Consider the following 21,263-nt stretch of genomic DNA (forward strand, 5'->3'; position numbering starts at 1 on the left):
AACTGTACCCATTAAACACTAACTCTCCCAGCTTCTGGTAACCTCTGTTCTTTCTGTCTCTGAATTTGCCTATTCTGGTACCTCATATAAATGGAATTATATGATATTTGTATCCTTGTGTCTGGTTATTTTACCTGACATAATGTTTTCAAGGTTCATCCATGATGTAGTATGTATCATCAGCATTTCATTCCTTTTTATGGCTGAATAATGTTTTGTTGTATGCATGGACCACATTTTGTTTATCCGTTCATCTGTTGATAGCCACAAGGGTTGTTTCTACCTTTTGACTCTTGTCAATAGTGCTGCTGTGGACATGGGTGCATCTGTATCTGTTTGAGTCCCTGATTCTTTTGGGTGCATATCCAGATGTGGAGTTGCTGGATCATATGGTAATTCTGTGCATAACTATGAGGAACCATTGAACTGTTTCGTCACAGCTGCACCATTTTATATTATCCAACCAGAAATGCACAAAGGTACTGGTTTTTCCATATCCTTGCCAACACTTGTTATTTTCCATTTTTGTTTTGTTTTGTTTTGTTTTGTTTGAATAATAGCCATCCTAATGGGTGTGTCAAAAATTTTTGACCATCTACTTTGATAACTGTTGGATGACTCAGAAGTGCTGCTTACCATTGTGAGGAACCAGTTCTCTCCAGTTACTGAAAGGGAGCAGTGGCTGAAGCCAGTGCTCTGGGAGAGGGGAGCTTCAGGGATGCTGGCCATGATAGACGGTGACATTTTCATTTACAAAGAGGTTTATGTTTTTCTTGATGTCAACCTTTTCCCTCTCTGTAGACTCTCAGGGATCAGCCGAAACCCTCAGATTCAGAGGGGCATAATCTAGGAGCGCTTGGATATGTGGGACCTGCCTGAGGCAAACAGTCAACCCTTGGGTTTGGCTTTCAAAGATTGGATTAGTGGTTTGAACAGTCTGAGGGAGGAGCTTTTGTAAGACCTTTGACCTTACTTTTTTTTTTTTTTTTTTGTATTTTTCTGAAGCTGGAAACGGGGAGAGACAGTCAGACAGACTCCCGCATGCGCCCGACCGGGATCCACCCAGCACGCCCACCAGGGGCGATGCTCTGCCCACCAGGGGGCGATGCTCTGCCCCTCCAGGGGGTTGCTCTGCCACGACCTGAGCCACTCTAGCGCCTGGGGCAGAGGTCAAGGAGCCATCCCCAGTGCCCGGGCCATCTTTGCTCCAATGGAGCCTCGCTGCAGGAGGGGAAGAGAGAGACAGAGAGGAAGGAGAGGGGGAGAGGTGGAGAAGCAAATGGGTGCTTCTCTTATGTGCCCTGGCCGGGAATTGAACCCGGGTCCCCCCCACGCCAGGCCGACGCTCTACCGCTGAGCCAACCGGCCAGGGCCTTGACCTTACTTTTAATTTTACTTTACCATTTGCCTTGCCTAATATGCATAGTTGGCCTCAACATGTTCTCAAATGGAGAGCCGGAAGATCCTAGGGTAGCGCCTGGTGCAAAGAGGTCCCACTGCTGCTCATAAATCAATCATTTGCCCCCTCTCATTGCTTCAGAGAGCTGGGTCTTGGTTACCAGGGTATCTTCCTGCACCAAGGAGCTGGAGAAGAGCTTTGAGTAAACCCTGGTATAGAAAATCTGTTGGTAAATATATATTTTTTAAATTTATTTTACAGAGACAGAGTATCAGAGAGAAGGATAGACAGGGACAGACAGACAGACAGGAACAGAGAGAGATGAGAAGCATCAATCATTAGTTTTTTGATGCAACATCTTAGTTGTTCATTGATTGCCTTCTCATATGTGCCTTGACCGTGGGCCTTCAGCAGACCCAGTAACCCCTTGCTCGAGCCAGCAACCTTGGGTCCAAGCTGGTGAGCTTTTGCTCAAACCAGATGAACCCGCACTCAAGCTGGCGACCTTGGGGTCTCGAACCTGGGTCCTTCCGTATCCCAGTCCAATGCTCTATCCACTGCGCCACCACCTGGTCAGGCGGTAAATATTCTTTTTGATGGTCCACAGTCTTCTCCCTTGAGAAACATAACTGTACTGGAAAACGGTGATCTGGAGCTGTGAATAAAAGGAAGTAAAGGGAATTAATTTACATCCCTCCCTTTTTTAAGAAACATTAGTGTTGAGTTCAGTTTGAGGATAGAACAGGATTTTGTGATCAAGTAAGTTTGGAAAATATTATCTGAAATATTATCTGTTTTTATTCACCTGTTGGTGGTTTGTAACGTGCGTAAAGTTTCCAAGAAGTCCTGTGTAAAGGCAGTATAACAGTTTATTTTAACCTCACAGCCTTTCTGTTGAGTAGCCACGTAACATTCCTCAGAACAAATATTCCTCAGGTCACACATGAAGAAATCAAACTGTTGCTTTTGATGGATTTTGTATTAAAATGTTGAGTAAAGTAAGGATTTTCTTGAGCCCAAAGAACTAAGAGGGCACCCTGAAAAGCCAGATGTTACACCTTTCTCCTCAGTGTTACCTGGCCATCTAAGCATTAATATATCCTTTCCTATATGGCTCCCACATATAGGAGATAGTTTGGAGCAGTGTGTCATTATGGAAGATTCTGTGCAATGGCAATTGCTGTAGAAGCTTTCTTTTTCTTACACTTTTGAGTGGGGAATGTTGTTCTTCATGGTTGTTTCTCAGTATATGTTGAGAACAGTATCAACCAGTTCTGGGAAATGGGTGCAAAATGTTGGGAATGAGGATGGTTTGTTGTGAACTTGGGTCATTAGTTTTAAATTTTATTTATTTTTTACAGAGACAGAGAGTGAGTCAGAGAGAGGGATAGACAGGGACAGACAGACAGGAACGGAGAGAGATGAGAAGCATCAATCATCAGTTTTTCATTGCGCGTTGCAACACCTTAGTTGTTCATTGATTGCTTTCTCACATGTGCCTTGACCGCGAGCCTTCAGCAGACCGAGCAACCCCTTGCTGGAGCCAGCAACCTTGGGTCCAAGCTGGTGAGCCTTGCTCAAACCAGATGAGCCTGCACTCAAGCTGGCGACCTCGGGGTGTCGAACCTGGGTCCTTCCGCATCCCAGTCCGACGCTCTATCCACTGTACCACCGCCTAGTCAGGCGGGTTACTAGTTTTAGAAACTAGAAGAGTTGATCGCTGAAACGAAGTCCTACTTCTTGGGGTAGGTTTGACCCTTTCCCCCCTCCTGTTCCCTGCTACTTGAGAAACTAGGAGAGGCAACTAAGGACCTTGAACTATCCCAGGTGAACAAGCTCAACCCTTTAGATAACGGATACCCTCTGTTGGGAATGTGTGTCTTTAAAACATTCAGCCTTGCTTACAATAGCTGTCACAGATGTTGAGTTTCTGAGCTGGACTAGGTGTGGGACAAAAGAAAGCATTGGCAAAATATACCTACTGATAAAAATTCCCTTTTAGATTTATTACTATATCCTAATTTAATATTTCACTTAATTTTCATAACATCCCTATTACATAGTTCAAGGAGAATAATTGTAACTGCTCAGTCTGGGAGCTAAGGCAAAAATTTAAGCTCTAATTCCCATATCTGTTTAGTTTTGATAATGGGATCAAAACTGCCATCCAGGTCTCTGGTCTCCCAAACAAGTGGTCTTTTTGTTAACTGCATTGATGGAAGTTGGCTTTGGGGCCAAGTGTTTAAATACAATTTTAAATAAATACTTGCATTTTTATGGAAGTATTATGGCACAGAAAATTTGGTAGCTAGAGAGATGAGGAAAATTAAACTTAGAAAGATTGACCCCTCAGTGTTGTGTGGTTTGCAAGTGAAAGCTGCAACTAGAATTTAGCCTTTTTTTGATCCCGTGTTTCCCTGATGAACAAAGCTGTTAGTAGATGGTGTCTTTAGTGTGTGCCAGTAAGTAAGTATTGAATACAACTCAGTCTCTTCTTGAGTTTTCCACTCTTGCTAGGAAGGGGAGGTTTCAGGTTTTACAGAATATCAAACCTTTCTCCTAGATCCAGGTTCCAAACCAGGCTTACGCTGGTACACTTTGTTGAATGCATTACTTGAATCATATGCCTTTTTGGGGTCTGAATAATAGTTTTAGAAAATGCAGCTGACCTGTTTTTCACAGGAATCAGGGGAAGAATTAGGACTAAAGCTACATATCAGCAGTAGAACCAACCATGAAGCCACTCAGGGAGAAGCTGGGCCAGAACTGGCCTTTGGCAGGAGCAGAGAGCAATCCACGTAGACTGTAACACTGGACTGAGAGGCATAACTACTAATTCTATTTCTAGGCCCAGGCTGGGTACTTGATGGTGTCTCCTAGGCTAGACCAAAGAGCTCAGAATGACAGCCCACCAGAGGGGAGAGCCCAGTGGAGAGCCAGGAAATGCAAATTGTAGCCAATTTATTCATCTAATTAAGTGGAACCATGATTGAGTCCCTTGTTGCCTATCTCTTATTTGTTCAGCAAGAGATCTCTGAAATAATGTACCACTCTAACCTTTTAGCCCAGACAATGTGTTAACTATAGAGGGCAACTCAGCTTAAATTGGCTCTTACATCAATCTGAGAAATGATGCTACATCTAGACTGAATGAAAGCAAGGAGTTTGGTGTAGACAGTGGTTCTCAGCTTTTAGGGAAGGTGAGAGTCACCTAGAGGGCTTGTTAAAACATATCCCTGGGCCCCACTTCCAGTTTCTGCTCTAGTAGTTCTGGGCTGGGGCCCAGGCTTTAGCACTTGTAACAGATTTCCAGACTGATGTTGATGGTACTGGTCCTGAGGTCACACTTGAGGACCACTAATCTAGGAAAGGATGCCAAAATGGGAATAGGTCACACTTGAGGACCACTAATCTAGGAAAGGATGCCAAAATGGGAATAGTTGTTCAGTTCCTATTGATTAAGGCCTTCACAGAAGGGGGGAAGGGGAACTAACACTAAGTCTCTGCCAGTGCCAAGTGATTTGCAATCATTGTTTAACCCTGAAAACTGCTCTGCAAAGTAGTCCATATCCCTGTTTTCCCCCTCAGCATACACATGTTTAAAAACTTGAATAATTCTTTTTTTTTTTTTTTTTTGTATTTTTCTGAAGTTGGAAACGGGGAGGCAGTCAGACAGACTCCTGCATGCGCCTGACCGGGATCCACCCGGCATGCCCACTAGGGGGCGATGCTCTGCCCATCTGGGGCATTGCTCTGTTAAGACCAGAGCCATTTAGCACCTGAGGCAGAGGCCATGGAGCCATCCTCAGCGCCCGGGCCAACTTTTTGCTCCAGTGGAGCCTTGGCTGTGGGAGGGGAAGAGAGAGACAGAGAGGAAGGAAAGGGGGAGAGGTGGAGAAGCAGATGGGCGGCGCTTCTCCTGTGTGCCCTGGCTGGGAATCGAACCCGAGACTCTTGCACGCCAGGCCGATGCTCTACCACTGAGCCAACTGGCCAGGGCCATAAAAACTTGAATAATTCTTACTTCAAGGACAGCTTTCACTTGTAACTGAAAGAATAATGTTGCACATAACATTACATATGTAATTTTATTTAATGTAGAGGATATGTTAAATGACACTGTTCATTATTTATTTATTGCTCTTCTTGTGGCTTTATGAGCAATATAAAATATAGATGAATTTAGTGGTAATGATGATGCAATAGATAGAATGAAATGTTGTGACACTTTTTCATACGGAACATAAAGTGAATGGGAGCTTTACTTTAACATTAAGTATAAGACATCTTTCAGATCATGGGGAAATTTGTCCTGTGTTAATTTTTTTAATGTGGCTAGTTGCTGATTGGCCAATTAGAAACAAATAAAGAAAGGAACGGTGAATTTCAGAATAGTTGGTATTAAGAAAGACCAAATTCTTGATAATGCAACCACAAGACTGACTCCTTTAAAGTGTTCTTTGTTAAGGTCATTTTGAAAGGTCAGCTTGTCTTTAGTGGTGCTCAGAGGTTGCTGTGTGGTGTTGTTTGACAGATCCGCACAGGAAAGGAAAGCACTGACCCGAGCAGTTGAAGTGAAGGCGCTCCGGGGACCCGGCCGTTTGTTGTGAAAATCACCTTTATCCTGAAACTAAAAGTAAAGCTGGAAAGGAATTTACAAACAAGAAAAAAAAGAAGTTTGGGATCAGACTCGCAGGATCTGGGCTTGGAAATGCCTCAGGTAAATCATACGGAACAGGTACAGGGTTTCTGTCTTCCCGTGGCAGAAAGTCAGGGTCATTGGTTCAGAAAGTCAGGTGAGTGCTCCGGTTCTCAACACAACGTGATACACTACTTTTGAAAGACATTTTCCTCCTGATCGCAGCTGGTTTTGAATATATGCTCTTCCTTTCATTGCTTCTATTTCCTTCCTTTTTTTTTAATGTTTATTTTATTGATATTAGAAAGAGCAAGGGAGAGAGGGAGAGACAGGAACATTAGTCTGTCCTGCAATGTGCCCGGGGATCGAACCGGCAACCTCTGTGCTTCGGGACAATGCTCTAACCAACCCAGCTATCCGGCCAGGGCCTATTTCCTGCTTTGCAATACAGCTTTGATGTTCAGTGAGCTTGACACAGGGGCCATGTTGAATGAAAAGTTAGAAGGTGGACAGATCTGGCTTTATGGAGGCTTAACCAACTCCCCTGAAAATTTATCTGCCACAGAGGCCTATTTTCGTCTTCTCTGTCTTCTTCCAGTTTCCCAGCTGTACCTTTCCATTCACGCCTGTTGAATTGAAAAGCAATTAAGAGGAAATGGTGTATGTTTTTCATACACATCCACATGTACCCCTCACACACACACCTCCCACCGACATGTCTGAGCTTGAATATAGCCATTTATATCATGATCTCCTTTGGCTTGATCAGTTCTGGTTTCAGGTAGTCACTGAAACGGTACATGAAGCCCTGTTAGTCCCCACTCAGCACATCCACACTTCTTCCTTTCCCCTTGGTCATCAGCTTTCCCCTCTCCCCTCTTTGTGTTCAGTGTTGCAGAGACATCTAGAAACAGTGAGAGGACAGGGATTCTTAGGTGGCTTTCTGTGAGGCCAGGAAGAACTATGCCCTGAGCTCGGGAAATCAGAAACTTGCTAGAACTGTGCAGTGACTCAGAGGCAAGCAGCAGAGGCAAAGAAAGTGGATTTGCTTGCTGATGTTACAAAAACTAGTGGCCCACCTCCACCCCAACCTCCTGCCAAGTGGACTGCACAAACTCATATAGATTTCTTTCCCACTCAAGGCTTAATTTACTATTTATTGAATAATTGAATTTAGGACTATAAAATACTTATTTGGAGCCCTGACCAGGTAGATCAGTTGTTTAGAGCATCATCCTGAAGCACAGAGGTTGCTGGTTCGATCCTGTCAGAGCACATACAGAAACAGATCGATGTTCCTGTATCTCCATGTCCCCCTCTCCCCCTCTCTTCTTCTCCCCTTTCCCTCCTCCTTCCTCCCTCTCTTTCCCTCTTTTTCCCCTTCTCCTTCTTTCTCCCTTTCTCCCTCTCCCTTCCTTTCTCTCTAAAATAAAAAAAATATATTAAAAAATACTTATTTTGAGCTTGTAGTCTGATAGGGTTGGGGAAAATCAGAAAGAAAAGAGTGGGATGGGCCGTGCCATGAAGGAAAACACGAGAGAGTGCGTGTGAGTCTGTGGTAGGCAGAGGATGTGTGAGTACAAATATGTAAGCAAGTAGAATAACAATTTTTTAAAGTTTCAGCAGAAACTTGCAGAAGAAGAAAAAAAAGACATAGAAGGAATTTGTATTTTTACCCATCTTCTTCCTTCATGCAAGTTCAATTTCAAAGGGAGGTCTTTCACTCGTTTGGGCCACTTTAGAAGTATGAGCCCTGCCTTCATTCTGGAGTGATCTGTAGAAATACTGAAATGAAGAAGGGGGAGAGATTAACTCTGAGTACCTACTCTTTTTTCATTTTCTTATTTATTATAGGATGAATTATACCCTTTTCAGGAATCAGAATCAAAGCTATTGAGCTCGTCAAGTTACTGGTCTTGCCCAGGAGATTTTTGGATATTTAGTTAATCATATCTCCATCACATTCCTGAGGCATTTGCTGACTAGAGATGCCCAAATCTCTTCCAGCCTGTTTTGGGAAATAAGACATTAAGCTCACTTGGGAATACAGAGTTGGACTGGCCTGCTACCTCCATAGACCTTAGGAAAGGGGGAGAGGGGGACATGGAGATACAGGAACATCGATCTGTTTCTGTATGTGCTCTGACAGGATCGAAGGCAGGGGTTCTCTTCTTCGGGGAGTTAGTACAGAGTATAATTAGAGATATAGTTGAAGAATATTTATAGCCTAATAAAAGTACTCGTTAGGTACCGTATGCTGACTCCAGTGACTAAGTAAGCTTTAGTCTTTAGAGGTTAGGTACTGTGAACAATTGCCACTCCATTTCTTTTTCTGGTTCATGCATCTTAGTTACTTCTCTAATATCAGCCCACAGTTTCATGCTAGTTTATATCTCCTAAATGTACTAAACAGAAAAATACAGAATTGTTTTCTGAAAATACTTAGTAGGAGTAGGGGTGGGGCGTATATATAATAAAGTGGTCTTGAAGTAGTCCTTCACACTCTGAAATTAGACCCTTGCTGTTGTAGCCTAGTGTAAGCGGAATGGATCCGCCTTTCGGGGATGCCTTTCGAAGCCACACCTTTTCAGAACAGACTCTGATGAGCACAGATCTCTTAGCAAACAGTTCAGATCCAGATTTCATGTATGAACTGGTAAGTAACTCTTTTTGGATTCTTTGATTTACAGTAAAGCTGTTGTGGTAGAGTTTTTTATTTATAAATGCTCAAAAGAAAAAAAATGTGATTAGGCCAAATTTGATTCATGTCACATCAGTCTAGTCATTTTAGAAGGATGTGTGAAGCCCTGAAAATAATAAGAGGAAAGGTTTTCTAAATATCTTGAATCTGGTTTTTGATGAGGAGGACGGGAAGCTGTCTTTTTAATATGCTTAAATGCTAAAGGACTTTTTAACTGGCAAATTTAGAAATGCTAACGTGGAACAAGGCATAGGACACAGAAAGTGAGACAAAAATAGCAATCCCAAGCAATAGCTGCATATACTTATCATTTATTTTTCTTTATTTTTTATTTATTCATTTTAGAGAGGAGAGGGAGAGTCAGAGAGAGAGGAGAGACAGAGAGAAAGAAGGGGGGAGGAGCTAAAAGCATCAACTCCCATATGTGCCTTGACCGGGCAAGCCCAGGGTTTCGAACCAGTGACCTCAGCATTTCCAGGTCGACGCTTTATCCACTGTGCCTCCACAGGTCAGGCACTTATCATTTATTTTTAAAGTAGACACTTAAGATTCCTAAGAGAAACATTTAAAAATTATAATTACATACAATGTAAGCAACATAGAGAAAGTATATAAAAACTGGGTAACTAAGGACACAAAATGGTTAATTTACTAAAAATCACTGAATTGTATACTTAATAGAGGTGAATTTTATGGTATATAAATTATACTTCAATAAAGATGTTAAGACACAGAGGCAGGCAGACACGCACAAGCACAAGTAAAAATGAAACTAAAATCCCAAACAAATGCAAAAGTCAAAACAGAACAGAAAACTGGGAAACTGAAAACTTCCTCATTTCCTTGCCGAGCTTTTACTCTCCAAACCTTCTTCCCAGGGATGACCGCTACTGACAGAGGTAGCAGTCCTATCTAATTATATCCATTCCTATCTAATTATATCAATATTTTCAATTGAATGGCATATTTATAAGTATCCTATAACCTTTTTAACATGAGCATATTTGGTGAGCAGCCTCTCGTGTTAGTCTATTAAGCTGCATTCTTTGTAAAGGCTGCATAGTCCTACTCACATCTCGACTCGTAAGGAGGATTTTATTGGCCATGCCCAAGAGTTATCACAAGGTCTTACCAAAGAGCTTATTCTTTTGTGGCTGAATTCCAACTTTCTTTGAGTTGTTCATTGCCTCTTAAGTTCTCATTTTAAGAGGACAGAGTCTTCTGTGATGAAGGTAAGGTCTTCACTATTTGCTTTGTAATTAATGCTTGTTTCTAAGGAGATGCCAAAATCCTTCTAGGTCAAAGATCAGGAAATGTAAATTTTTTTTTCAGGGAGAGTGTTTATAGTAAAGTTCAAGAGGCCTTGATATTTGGACCACACTTAAACCTCTCAAGGGACATATTTTCTCTTTTTTTTCTTGCCCAAGGAAATGATGTTATATGGAATGGTAAAGTTACATGTAAGTAGCCTTTATCTTAAAATAAAACAGACCAGAGGTCAAGTACTGATTTATCAATTTTATATATGGAAGTGGAGGGAGATGAGTTTTTCTTTCCTAAAATGTGGTGTGTAATTATTTCTCAGGATAGAGAGATGAACTACCAACAGAATCCTAGAGACAACTTCCTCTCTCTGGAGGACTGCAAAGACATTGAAAATCTGGAGTCTTTCACAGATGTCCTGGACAATGAGGGCGCTTTAACCTCAAACTGGGAACAATGGGACACGTACTGTGAAGACCTAACGAAGTACACCAAACTCACCAGCTGTGACATCTGGGGAACAAAAGAAGTGGATTACTTGGGTCTTGATGACTTTTCTAGCCCTTACCAAGATGAAGAAGTCATAAGTAAAACTCCAACGTTGGCCCAGCTTAATAGTGAAGACTCCCAGTCTGTTTCCGATTCCCTGTATTACCCGGATTCTCTTTTCAGTGTCAAACAAAACCCTTTGCCCTCTTCATTCCCTGGTAAAAAGATCGCAAGCAGAGCCGCGGCCCCTGTGTGTTCTTCTAAGACTCTTCAGGCTGAGGTCCCTTTGTCAGACTGTGTCCAAAAAGCAAGCAAACCCACTTCAAGCACACAAATCATGGTGAAGACCAACATGTATCATACTGAAAAGGTGAACTTTCACGTGGAATGTAAAGACTATGTCAAAAAGGCAAAAGTAAAGATCAACCCGGCGCAGCAGGGCCGGCCCTCATTGAACCAGGTCCACGCAGACGCGAAGGAGAACACCTGCTACTGTGGGGCGGTAGCAAAGAGACCAGAGAAGAAAGGGTTGGAGCCTCTTCAGGGTCATGCCACTCCAACTTTGCCTTTCAAAGAAACCCAGGAACTACTACTCGGTGCCCTGCCCCAGGGGTCTGGGGCAGTTGCCACGGGGGAGAGTAGCAGCCTTTCTGCCAGCACATCAGTCTCAGACTCATCCCAGAAAAAAGAAGAGCACAATTACTCCCTTTTTGTCTCCGACAACGTGGGTGAGCAGCCAACCAAATGCAGCCCTGACGACGAGGAGGAGGACGAGGAGGATGTCGATGATGAGGACCATGACGAGGGATTTGGCAGCGAACATGAACTCTCTGAAAACGAGGAGGAGGAGGAAGAAGAAGAGGATTATGAAGATGACAGGGATGATGATATTAGTGACACTTTGTCTGAACCAGGTATTATAAGACTTAGAGCCTTTCCAGACTGACCTTCCTCCTACAGTCTAGAAATAGAGTCTTGCTATGGATGCTTTCTTTGTCTTAGTTTGAGGGATCAAGTGACCTAATATCTTGGCGTGGATATGTAATTGCTTTTTTCTATTCAGACAGCTCTAAAATAATCACTTTTGCTTAAACAGTGGTTCATAAGCTGATTCCTCGAGGGCTACTTTTTAATTTATTTTATGCTAAGTGACCTGATTTATCACTCTCTTGAGCAGCTTTGCAAAGATGCCAAGAATCAATTGGCTTAAAAATTATTCTTATTTATGCACAAGCCCTCTGTCATAGTTGAGATAAGTCAGGGATCCCTAGAACGGTGAACCAAGGGCTGATGGGTTATGTTACTCATGCCCATGACCAACAAAGCTGACTTAATGAATAATGTAAATGAGAACTTTTTCTTTGTGCCTGCTGCATCTTTCATTTGCTCAGTGTTTTTCCATTTAAGAAAAATACATGCTATAATTTAGTGGGCATGAAGGAGACGCTGTTTTATTCAAGACAGTGCTTACAAATAAAAGGGAAAAGGAAGGTGAAACCTGTGAGCGCTGGTCCACCCCAGCTCTTACGTGCTTGGGCTGTTGCCGCTGTCAGCTCGTGCAGTTTACTTATGAAAATGGTATCGCCAAGTGGAACATGGTTTGTTCACAAAACAGTGAAGACTTCAAGTTTAAGCAAAAATTCTTTTCTTCAGAGATCATGTTGATACCATAACGCCTACATAAAAAAACTAAGTTATTTTAAAAACCTTATAAATTGTCAAAGAAAACACCGTCCCCATTTGTTATGAGGATTGCTGGAATTTCCGGCAGTAACAACACGGGTATTTAATCTTTGGAAGGTTTTTAAGGCGTAGTAGCTGTATTGTAGGCACTGAAGCACTGTCATTGCTGAAAGACTCCTCTTAGTGCTATCTCCTTGTTACACAGGTGCTTGGGTTGATGTGTTTGATACACCCATGTTGTTTGACTTGGGTAAGGTTGCAAGTAAGGAAAAGGTACTTTAAGTTTAATGTGGAGGAAAGGGGTTGTGCCTTTTCTTTGGTTTACTTTAGAACTCTGTATAGTCTAGCTAGAACAATTGTCTTTCCTCCTAAGCAGGAAAATTTTTCAACAAACTAATGAAATCTGCTTTGAGATATTTCAAGGGATGTTATCTTTGTAGCTAGCTGGTGGGTAAGTTACTTAGCTCCCTCTTGTAGAAAGACCAGAGTAGTTAAAGTCTGGCAGGTCAGCCCTATTGCTCTGAGTCCTTATTTATTTATTTGTTTATTTTATTGATTTTAGAGGGAGAGAGACAGGAACATCAGTTTGTTCCTGTATGTGCCCTGACTGGGGATCAAACTGGCAATCTGTGCTTTGGGATGATGCTCTAACCTATGGAGCTATCTGGCTACGGCACTTCGAGTCCATATTTAGAATTAGGACACGAGGATAAGGGAAGAGTGAGACAGAGAGGATACAGGTAATTACTGAGGGAAGTGGAAGGTGTGGGGAAGTCAGTGCCCTTGCCTGCTGGCACTTAAAGGAATAGATAAATCAGTAAATAAATCTCAACACTACCAACCAGGGAAGGACTATGCAGTCTGCTCCACTTCTGGTTTTAGTTTGGCCTTTCTTTGACTTTTAACTCCACTTTAAATTCATTTTTGATCTTTTGTCTTGATTTCTTGTTGAGAGATGAGTGGGTTCATGACTTGGTAGGTTGACCCTCACTTCCATTCTTTAACCCTTGACTCTGATAGGAGGGGGAGCCAGTGTTGGAGTTGGTATTGTCATTGCCCTGTTATGCTACATTCCCTTGGTTGTGGTTAGCAACCAACACTGCTTGAGAATGAGATGGGCTAGTTGGCACTCTGCAGGGTAGCGCTCTCCTGGTTCTGTTTAACAATGCTAAATGTTTGGATGGCATTTAACTCACTTCCAGCTGACTTCAAGTAAAACCTCCTTGGTTAGTATCACTTGGACAATTCTCATAAATGTTAATGAATAACATTCTTTAACCACAAAATCAGAACAATTTTGTGGCTGTGATTTCGGTTTTATTCACATTTGCTAATGAAAATTTTTCTTTTTCTTAAAAGAAAGAGCTAAACAGGCCTATTTAGGAATGCGAAAGTGAATTATTGGTTAGAAGCAAGAGGAAAGTCTTTGAAGCTCAGAAACGGGAGGAATAGTTACTGCTTCTTCAGAGTGCTAGTTGTGGAGTGGGTTGATTGGTTTCGTTTGCAGCAGACAGTGTACAAAGGCCCTTTTGTGATGGCTTGCTCCCTTGATGCTGGTTCTTGGCAGTTTGCTACAACAGTGCCCGAGCCTACAAAGCTCCAGGAAAGGTGTAAAATGGAGTTTCAGTCCTTCTTCTGGGCTGGCTCCCAGGTTTTAATAGAGACTATTCTGTGGACAGGCTGCAACTGTTTAGGGTCATGGAATTACATGGTTGTAAGACTAAGAATTGGGCCCCCAGAATGAGAGTTTATTTCATAATCCCTACTGAACATTTTTACGATTGACTTTATCAGCTTAATGGCAGTAGTCCTCACTGATGAAAGATTTGTCATTGGAATTTTAATCCATAAAGAAGCGTTTCTTTTCTTCCTTTTGATAATCACGTCAGGAAGGAATGAGTTAGATCAGTATGGCCATCCATCAAATGAAAAAAATAAAGGGAAAGGCTCAGTGGAAAAGCTGCATTAAACAAATCGTTGATTTGTTAAAAAAATTTTTTGGAGTGCCTCTTGTGTCCGACACAGTGTCTATCAGGTATTGGCTATACAGAGATGAGCAGAATAGACACAATCCGGTCCTTGTCTTCGTGGAACTTAGAGTGAAATGGGTTTGTTTACTCATGTGATTTCTGTCTTCTGATATGCTTATGTGCACTGGGACTTGGTGAGAGAGAAATGCAGTATGAGTTTCTTAAAACTTACTTGACCATAGAATTCACTTGGGGATGAAGGCAGATCTTATACAATAGTGTTTCTCAGAACATCATTTGAGAAACATTTAATGATCTTAAATGCTAGACCACTGATCTGGAATACAATTTTTCTCCATTTTACTGTATCATGGGTGGATGACTTTAGCTAACAAGTTGTATGTGTGTGTGTGAGAGAGAGAGATGGTGAATTTATGGTGTGTGCTATTAGAAAACGGTAAAATATTAGGTCAAAGAAAACTGATGGCCATTTAAATAATTTTTTTAAAAAGACAACATGTATAATCAATACTGAAACTGGTAACTACTTTGGGTGAGACAGAAGACTCAAAATCTTCTTGACTCTTTGAATTTAATGTGGAATGTACCAGTATGTGAAAAAAAATCCATTTAGACCGTTTAACTGGATAGGATAGGAAAAGTGGGGGTCCCAGTTGTAGCTAAACTCCTGGAGTCATGGGACCTAAGTAGTCCCAGGCTCTGCCCAGTCACTTAACCTCTCCATGAGTATATTTCTTTGTGAAAAGGGGGTTAATAATTTCTTCCTACCAGGTTCTTATAAGTCTGAAATGAAGTATCTGTCAGTGAAATATGTCAATACAAGTTGCTAGCTGAGGGAGTATATCACAGTGTCAGGGGTATGGGTTCACCCCTTTAAGTCTACGGTTCTGTGAGTTCTGACAAGTTCATGTAGTCATGTAACCACCACCTCCTGGGGAGGTTGTATATAAAAAGTCTCCATTATGCTTTGTGCTGGAATAGACTTAAATGTGAAATACCAGTTCTTGACATTGGTAGGAAGATGGGAGTGTTTGGATTGGTCCATCTGCCTGCCTGTGTTGAGATGTCCCTGTGTTGATAGGGATAATTGCTGTGAATCAGTAATTTCTGCAAGCCAGTAATTTTTGCTCAGGTGGGTGGAGCAAGGACCTTTTTTATTTTTATTTTTTTTATCACTGTGTTGTTGTTTTTTGTTTTTTTATTTTTTGTGTGTGTGTGTCAGAGAGAGGGACAGATAGGGACAGATAGACAGGAAGGGAGGGAGATGAGAAACATCAATTCTTCATTGCGGTTCATCCTTAGTTCATTGATTGCTTTCTCATATGTGCCTTGACTGCGGGCCTTCAGCAGACCAAGTGACCACAGGGCCTACAGCAGACCGAGTGACCCCTTGCTCGAGCCAGAAACTTTGGGTCCAAGCTGGTGAGCCTTGCTCAAACCAGATGAGCCCGCGCTCAAGCTAGCGACCTCGGGGTCTCAAACCTGGGTCCTCTGCATCCCAGTCCGACGCTGTATCCACTATGCCACCACCTGGTCAGGCAGCAAGGGCCTTTTTTAAGGTTTTTTTGTTTTGTTTTGTTTTTTTATTTTTCTGAAGCTGGAAATGGGGAGAGACAGTCAGACAGACTCCCGCATGCGCCTGACCGGGATCCACCCGGCACGCCCACCAGGGGCGACGCTCTGCCCACCAGGGGGCGATGCTCTGCCCCTCCAAGGCGTTGCTCTGCCGCCTGGGGCAGAGGCCAAGGAGCCATCCCCAGCGCCCGGGCCATCTTTGCTCCAATGGAGCCTTGGCTGCGGGAGGGGAAGAGAAAGACAGAGAGGAAGGAGGGGGGGGTGGAGAAGCAAATGGGCACTTCTCCTATGTGCCCTGGCCGGGAATCGAACCCGGGTCCCCCGCATGCCAGGCCGACGCTCTACCGCTGAGCCAACCGGCCAGGGCCACAAGGGCCTTTTTTAAAAGGCCACTTTGGGTGGCACATTGTGTCCTTGCACCTTTTCCAAAGTTAGGTGGAAGACTGGAACAAGACAAAATCCTTCAATTTGAAGTAAAGCATTCACACAAGTAAATAGGGCAAAGCTATCTAATATGATTTTTTTTAAAATCAGACTTTTAGAAATTATTGTGTCACTAAACTTCTGCATCCTTTCTTATGGTGGAACCTACACCGTCACTGCTTGCCGTATTGTTTTAAAGACCCACACGTGTTCTCTAATGGTGTTAGCTTGTTCTAACTTGCCTTGAAATCATTCTGCTCTCTGAATTGATTCTCTTTTTAAAGGTCATGTTGATTGAGGTATAATTTTCACACAGTAAAATACACTCTAAGTGCATACTTGTGAGTTTTGACAAGTGTATGTAGTCATGTAACCACCCCAATCAAGATATAGAAGAATTTGACCCCCTCCCCCAATTTCTCTCGTGTTTCTTTATAGTCAGCCCCTCCCTCCACCTGCAACTCCTGGCAACCACTTTGTTCCTATAATTTTACCTTTTCTAGAATGTCATATAAATGGATTGTTCCTAATTCTTAATCTGAAAAATACCTGGTAAAATTCTGTCCTTTCCCCCTAATGCTCAGGTGTCATCACTTTCTTAGTGTCAGTTCTAGAGGAGTCACCATTTTAGGAGGAAAGTGGTCATCTTGTTCGGCCAGTGCTGTCCAGTTTCTCCTAGCCTCCTTAGGGTTCAGTCTGTGTACATCCTGTGCGTGGCCCAGCCCCACCTAGCCCTGAATACTTGGAGTGCGTGCAAGGTGGGCATTCTCTGAGGGGGTCTGAGATTGGTAGCTCATCCTGTATTGGGACTGACCAATCGTTCTAGCAGCTCAGAATTAAGTATTTTCTGAAACTTCACATTAGGAAGGAAAATAACCTAATAATAACTTTTAAAGTGGAGTAGATGAAAATTGTTTCCAGCAAAATATTAAAACAGGCATTTAAGTATTTCTGTAGTGGCCTGGGTGAGAACTGTCATGTTTGCACTTGTACAGAAGGGATAGGGTGGGAGGCTGGAAGGAACCCACTGCTGCCTGACGAAACTGTGCCTGGTAGGGTCCCGTCCCCGAAATGCACTCGGCTCTCTGTCTGGGGAGCTTTCAGAGGCATAAGTATGAAAAAGAAGGCTTGTAAGATCACAGGATAGTGCCTGAGTGCCGTTATCTAATGGTGCTTTTGACACTCCTCTCACTGTATTTCATTACTCTCTCAATCCTATGTGAAGGTACAAACCCAGTGTCATTTACTAACTTATAACAACCAAAGAGAAGCCCCAGGAAGATAGTGTGGTAGCCTGTGGTTTTGATATCTGAATATTATGAGTCAGAGATTTCTATATTCTATATTAGAAGTTACTTTATGGACCTGGTTTATTATCTTTGACATGCCAGTGATAAACAGTGATGGTTTCAGATGAAAGGAAATCTATCAATTGACAAATAGAAGGATCTTTTTGTTTGTCCTGATTGGTTTGTTGAAATATATGAAACTTAAAAATTGGGGTGGGGGCTTTCTTCTTTTTAAGGCTATGAAAATGATTCCGTGGAAGACTTGAAGGAGATGACTTCAGTATCCTCTCGGAAGAGAGGTAAAAGAAGGTACTTCTGGGAGTACAGTGAACAACTCACACCATCACAGCAAGAGAGGATGCTAAGGCCATCTGAGTGGAACCGAGATACCTTGCCAAGTAACATGTATCAGAAAAATGGCTTACATCACGGTAAGGGGCTTGCAGTCAAATATTCTGTGTCACTTTAGAAAGAGATACTAAATCATAATATTTAATCACTGTGTATAGACATTCAGCCCTTCCTAGCAAACTGGAGAGGGGAACAGTCGAGCTGCCAGGTTCGCTGTGGCCGCTGCTCACTCCAAACAGCCTTTAGCAGGGAAGAGATCCACTACCGAAATGGAGAGAAGGCCTGTGTGAAAATGGTTCCATTTCTCTTGCTTCCGGGAAACCATCAGGGGGCAGTTGATTCCTGACCCATCACAGCTGCTGTAGACCAGAGGGTTGGGGAGAAAGATGGGCTCCAGCCCCCCCTCCATTCTTTTTTTAAAATTTTTAATCTTTTTTTTTTTTTTTTTTTATGTTTTACAGGGACAGAGAGAGAGAGTCAGAGAGAGGGATAGATAGGGACAGACAGACAGGAACAGAGAGATATGAGAAGCATCAATCGTCAGTTTTTCGTTGCGACACCTTAGTTCATTGATTGCTTTCTCATATGTGCCTTGACTATGGGCCTTCAGCAGACCGAGTAACGCCTTGCTCCAGCCAACGACCTTGGGTCCAAGCTGGTGAGCTTTTTTGCTCAAGCCAGATGAGCCGGCGCTCAAGCTGGCGACCTTGGGGTCTTGAACCTGGGTTCTCCGCATCCCAGTCCAATACTCTATCCACTGCGCCACTTCCCGGTCAGGCATTCCACTCCATTCTTATCTCATCTCCAGGGCTAATATAAATAGGAGATTGGGATTAAACGGTGGTGGGAGGCAAGGAGGAGGGGTTATAAGAAAAGGAATGAAGAGAGAATAGTGGAAAGTAGGGGTCGAGAGAAGCTAAAAATCTTAGGTAGGTCAAATTTTGAATTGTGAACCCAGGCCAATGTTAATTAAGCAGAATGCCTTCTGCTTAAATATTATTTTGACATTAATCCAAAGTGGAGGGAACTAGTAAATTCGGTGCTCACTGCACAGTTTTAACAATCACTCGTGGTATGCGTTTAAGTTGCTGAGCATTTTTGACACTGGAATTGTACCAGAAATGTGTTTGTGATGCATTTTCCCTTTCCGCTGGTGCCGCGGTCTATACTTTCCTGTCACTCAGTGAGTATAAAAACCTAGTTTTTGCCTTCAGATCATTTTTTCTACCCAGAGTGAAAAGACAGGACCAACAAATAGGTCCAGATAGCGTGTTGGAGAGTACCAGAGAAATTGAGCTGTGTGTTGTAGCCCTGAGGATGGAGCCATCCTCCTGCCTGCGGTGACAGGGCAAGACCCCTGGAGTCTTCTATGATGTTATGTATCAGACTAACCGAAGAAGAGCTTTCAATAAAGGCAACCTTTACTTGGTGGACTTTTGAGTCCAACACAAGAAGGAAAAAAAAATATATATATATATATATACACACACACACACACACACACACACACACGACAGATTTTCAGTCAGAGTATCAAAACATCTTGATTTGGATAAAATCTCCAAGTCTTTTTCTGAGTGTGTATTGTACACTAGCCCCAATCTTCGTGTGCAGATGAACTTGCACTCCAGTCCTAAACTTTGAGGTCCTGATTCCTGTCATGCAGATAGTAAGAGCCTTGTACCGGGACTAGGAACCCTAAGGTGAGAAGGACTTGAACGGCTGGAACTCGCACCACATCACCCCGTTTCTTGCCATTACAAGGTGGGAAGGAGAGAAGGCTCACATAGGTTGTTAAAGTTCTGAGACTTTTGAAACATGCGAAGACTTCTGAACCAGAAAGGGGGTGGGGGGAGAAGTGTCATTTTAAAATGTGGCTGTAGAAAACATATCTCTTGTTAAATAAAATGTTGTAATTTAAACTTCTTTTAAATCATCTATAGGAAAATATGCAGTAAAGAAGTCACGGAGAACTGACGTAGAAGATCTGACTCCAAATCCTAAAAAACTACTGCAGATAGGCAATGAGCTGCGGAAGCTGAATAAGGTGATCAGTGACCTGACTCCAGTCAGCGAGCTGCCATTAACTGCCCGGCCAAGGTCAAGGAAGGAAAAGAATAAACTGGCTTCCAGGTAAATGCTAATCATGTTTGCTCATGTGAATCAAGTCTAGTAGGTGAAGGTTAGACTTGCAGTAGGCTTTTATAGAAGCTCTTCTGACCCTTACCCATTTATTCAGAAGTATACTTTTATGAATACTATAATGAGAGTATTATACTTTTTTCCTTTAGAAGTAAAAGATGGGGCCCTGGCCGATTGGCTCAGCGGTAGAGCGTCGGCCTAGCGTGCGGAGGACCCGGGTTCGATTCCCGGCCAGGGCACACAGGAGAAGCGCCCATTTGCTTCTCCACCCCTCCGCCGCGCTTTCCCTCTCTGTCTCTCTCTTCCCCTCCCGCAGCCAAGGCTCCATTGGAGCAAAGATGGCCCGGGCGCTGGGGATGGCTCTGTGGCCTCTGCCCCAGGCGCTAGAGTGGCTCTGGTCGCAATATGGCGACGCCCAGGATGGGCAGAGCATCGCCCCCTGGTGGGCAGAGCGTCGCCCCTGGTGGGTGTGCCGGGTGGATCCCGGTCGGGCGCATGCGGGAGTCTGTCTGACTGTCTCTCCCTGTTTCCAGCTTCAGAAAAATGAAAAAAAAAAAAAAAAAGAAGTAAAAGATGGTTTGTATGCTTGATGGAAAAAGTTTTTAAGGAGAGAGGTCTCGGTATAATAGTGAAATTTTTTATCATAGCTATGTTTCTTGTAATTTGTAGTATTTAAAATTCATCTCTTTTAATTGCATACTTCTGTGAGTTTTGACAAATATATCTGATATATAACCCCCCACAATCAAGATACTGAATGTTTTCATCACCTTAAAAAATTTCCTCATGCCCCTTTGTCAAAGTAAACCCCTTCTCCCATTCCTAACCCTCGCCACCACTGATCTGTTTTCTGTCCTAAGGGTTTGCATTTTCTAGAATGTCATGTAGATGGAGTTGTGCTGTATATAGCCTTTGGACTGAGAGCTTTGATTTAACATGATGTATTTGAGATTCTTCCAAGTTGTAAGGAGTAATAGTTTGTTCCTTTTTATTGTTGAGTAGTATTCCTTTGTGGTGGGGATATACTGCAGTTTATCCATTCATCAGTTAAAGGTCATTCATTCATTCATTTATTGAGAGGGAGGAAGAGAGGGATGAGAAGAATCAGCTCCTAGTTGTGGCACTTTAATTGTTCACTGGTTGCTTCTCATATGTGCCTTAACCAGGGGTCAGGGGGACTCCAGCTGAGCCAGTGACCCCTTGCTCAAGCTGACGATCTTGGGCTCAAGCTAGCAACCTTGGGATCATGTCAGTGACCCCACATTCCAGCTGGTGACCCCACATTCAAGCTGGTGAGCCTGCATTCAAGTAGCGACTT

At 42.9% G+C, this 21,263-nt stretch overlaps 1 protein-coding gene across 3 annotated transcripts in view; it reads left to right on the top strand.

Moving 5' to 3' along the window:
• CREBRF (CREB3 regulatory factor) overlaps positions 1-21,263 on the top strand; it is a 60,474-nt gene that overhangs the window by 24,710 nt on the left and 14,501 nt on the right. For 2 of the 3 annotated variants that reach the window (XM_066273295.1, XM_066273296.1), the window contains exons 2-6: positions 5,934-6,119; positions 8,569-8,694; positions 10,325-11,405; positions 17,689-17,883; positions 19,747-19,936. In XM_066273295.1, coding sequence (XP_066129392.1) covers positions 6,111-6,119; positions 8,569-8,694; positions 10,325-11,405; positions 17,689-17,883; positions 19,747-19,936 — 1,601 coding nt within the window. In that variant the 5' untranslated portion in view covers positions 5,934-6,110. Of the gene's footprint in view, positions 1-5,933; positions 6,120-8,566; positions 8,695-10,071; positions 10,200-10,324; positions 11,406-17,688; positions 17,884-19,746; positions 19,937-21,263 lie in introns of those variants that run through there. The other variant, XM_066273297.1, reaches the window with a different exon arrangement.

The sequence above is a fragment of the Saccopteryx bilineata genome, chromosome 4, assembly GCF_036850765.1.
Source record: "Saccopteryx bilineata isolate mSacBil1 chromosome 4, mSacBil1_pri_phased_curated, whole genome shotgun sequence".
In the NCBI taxonomy this organism is placed as follows: Eukaryota; Metazoa; Chordata; class Mammalia; order Chiroptera; family Emballonuridae; genus Saccopteryx; species Saccopteryx bilineata.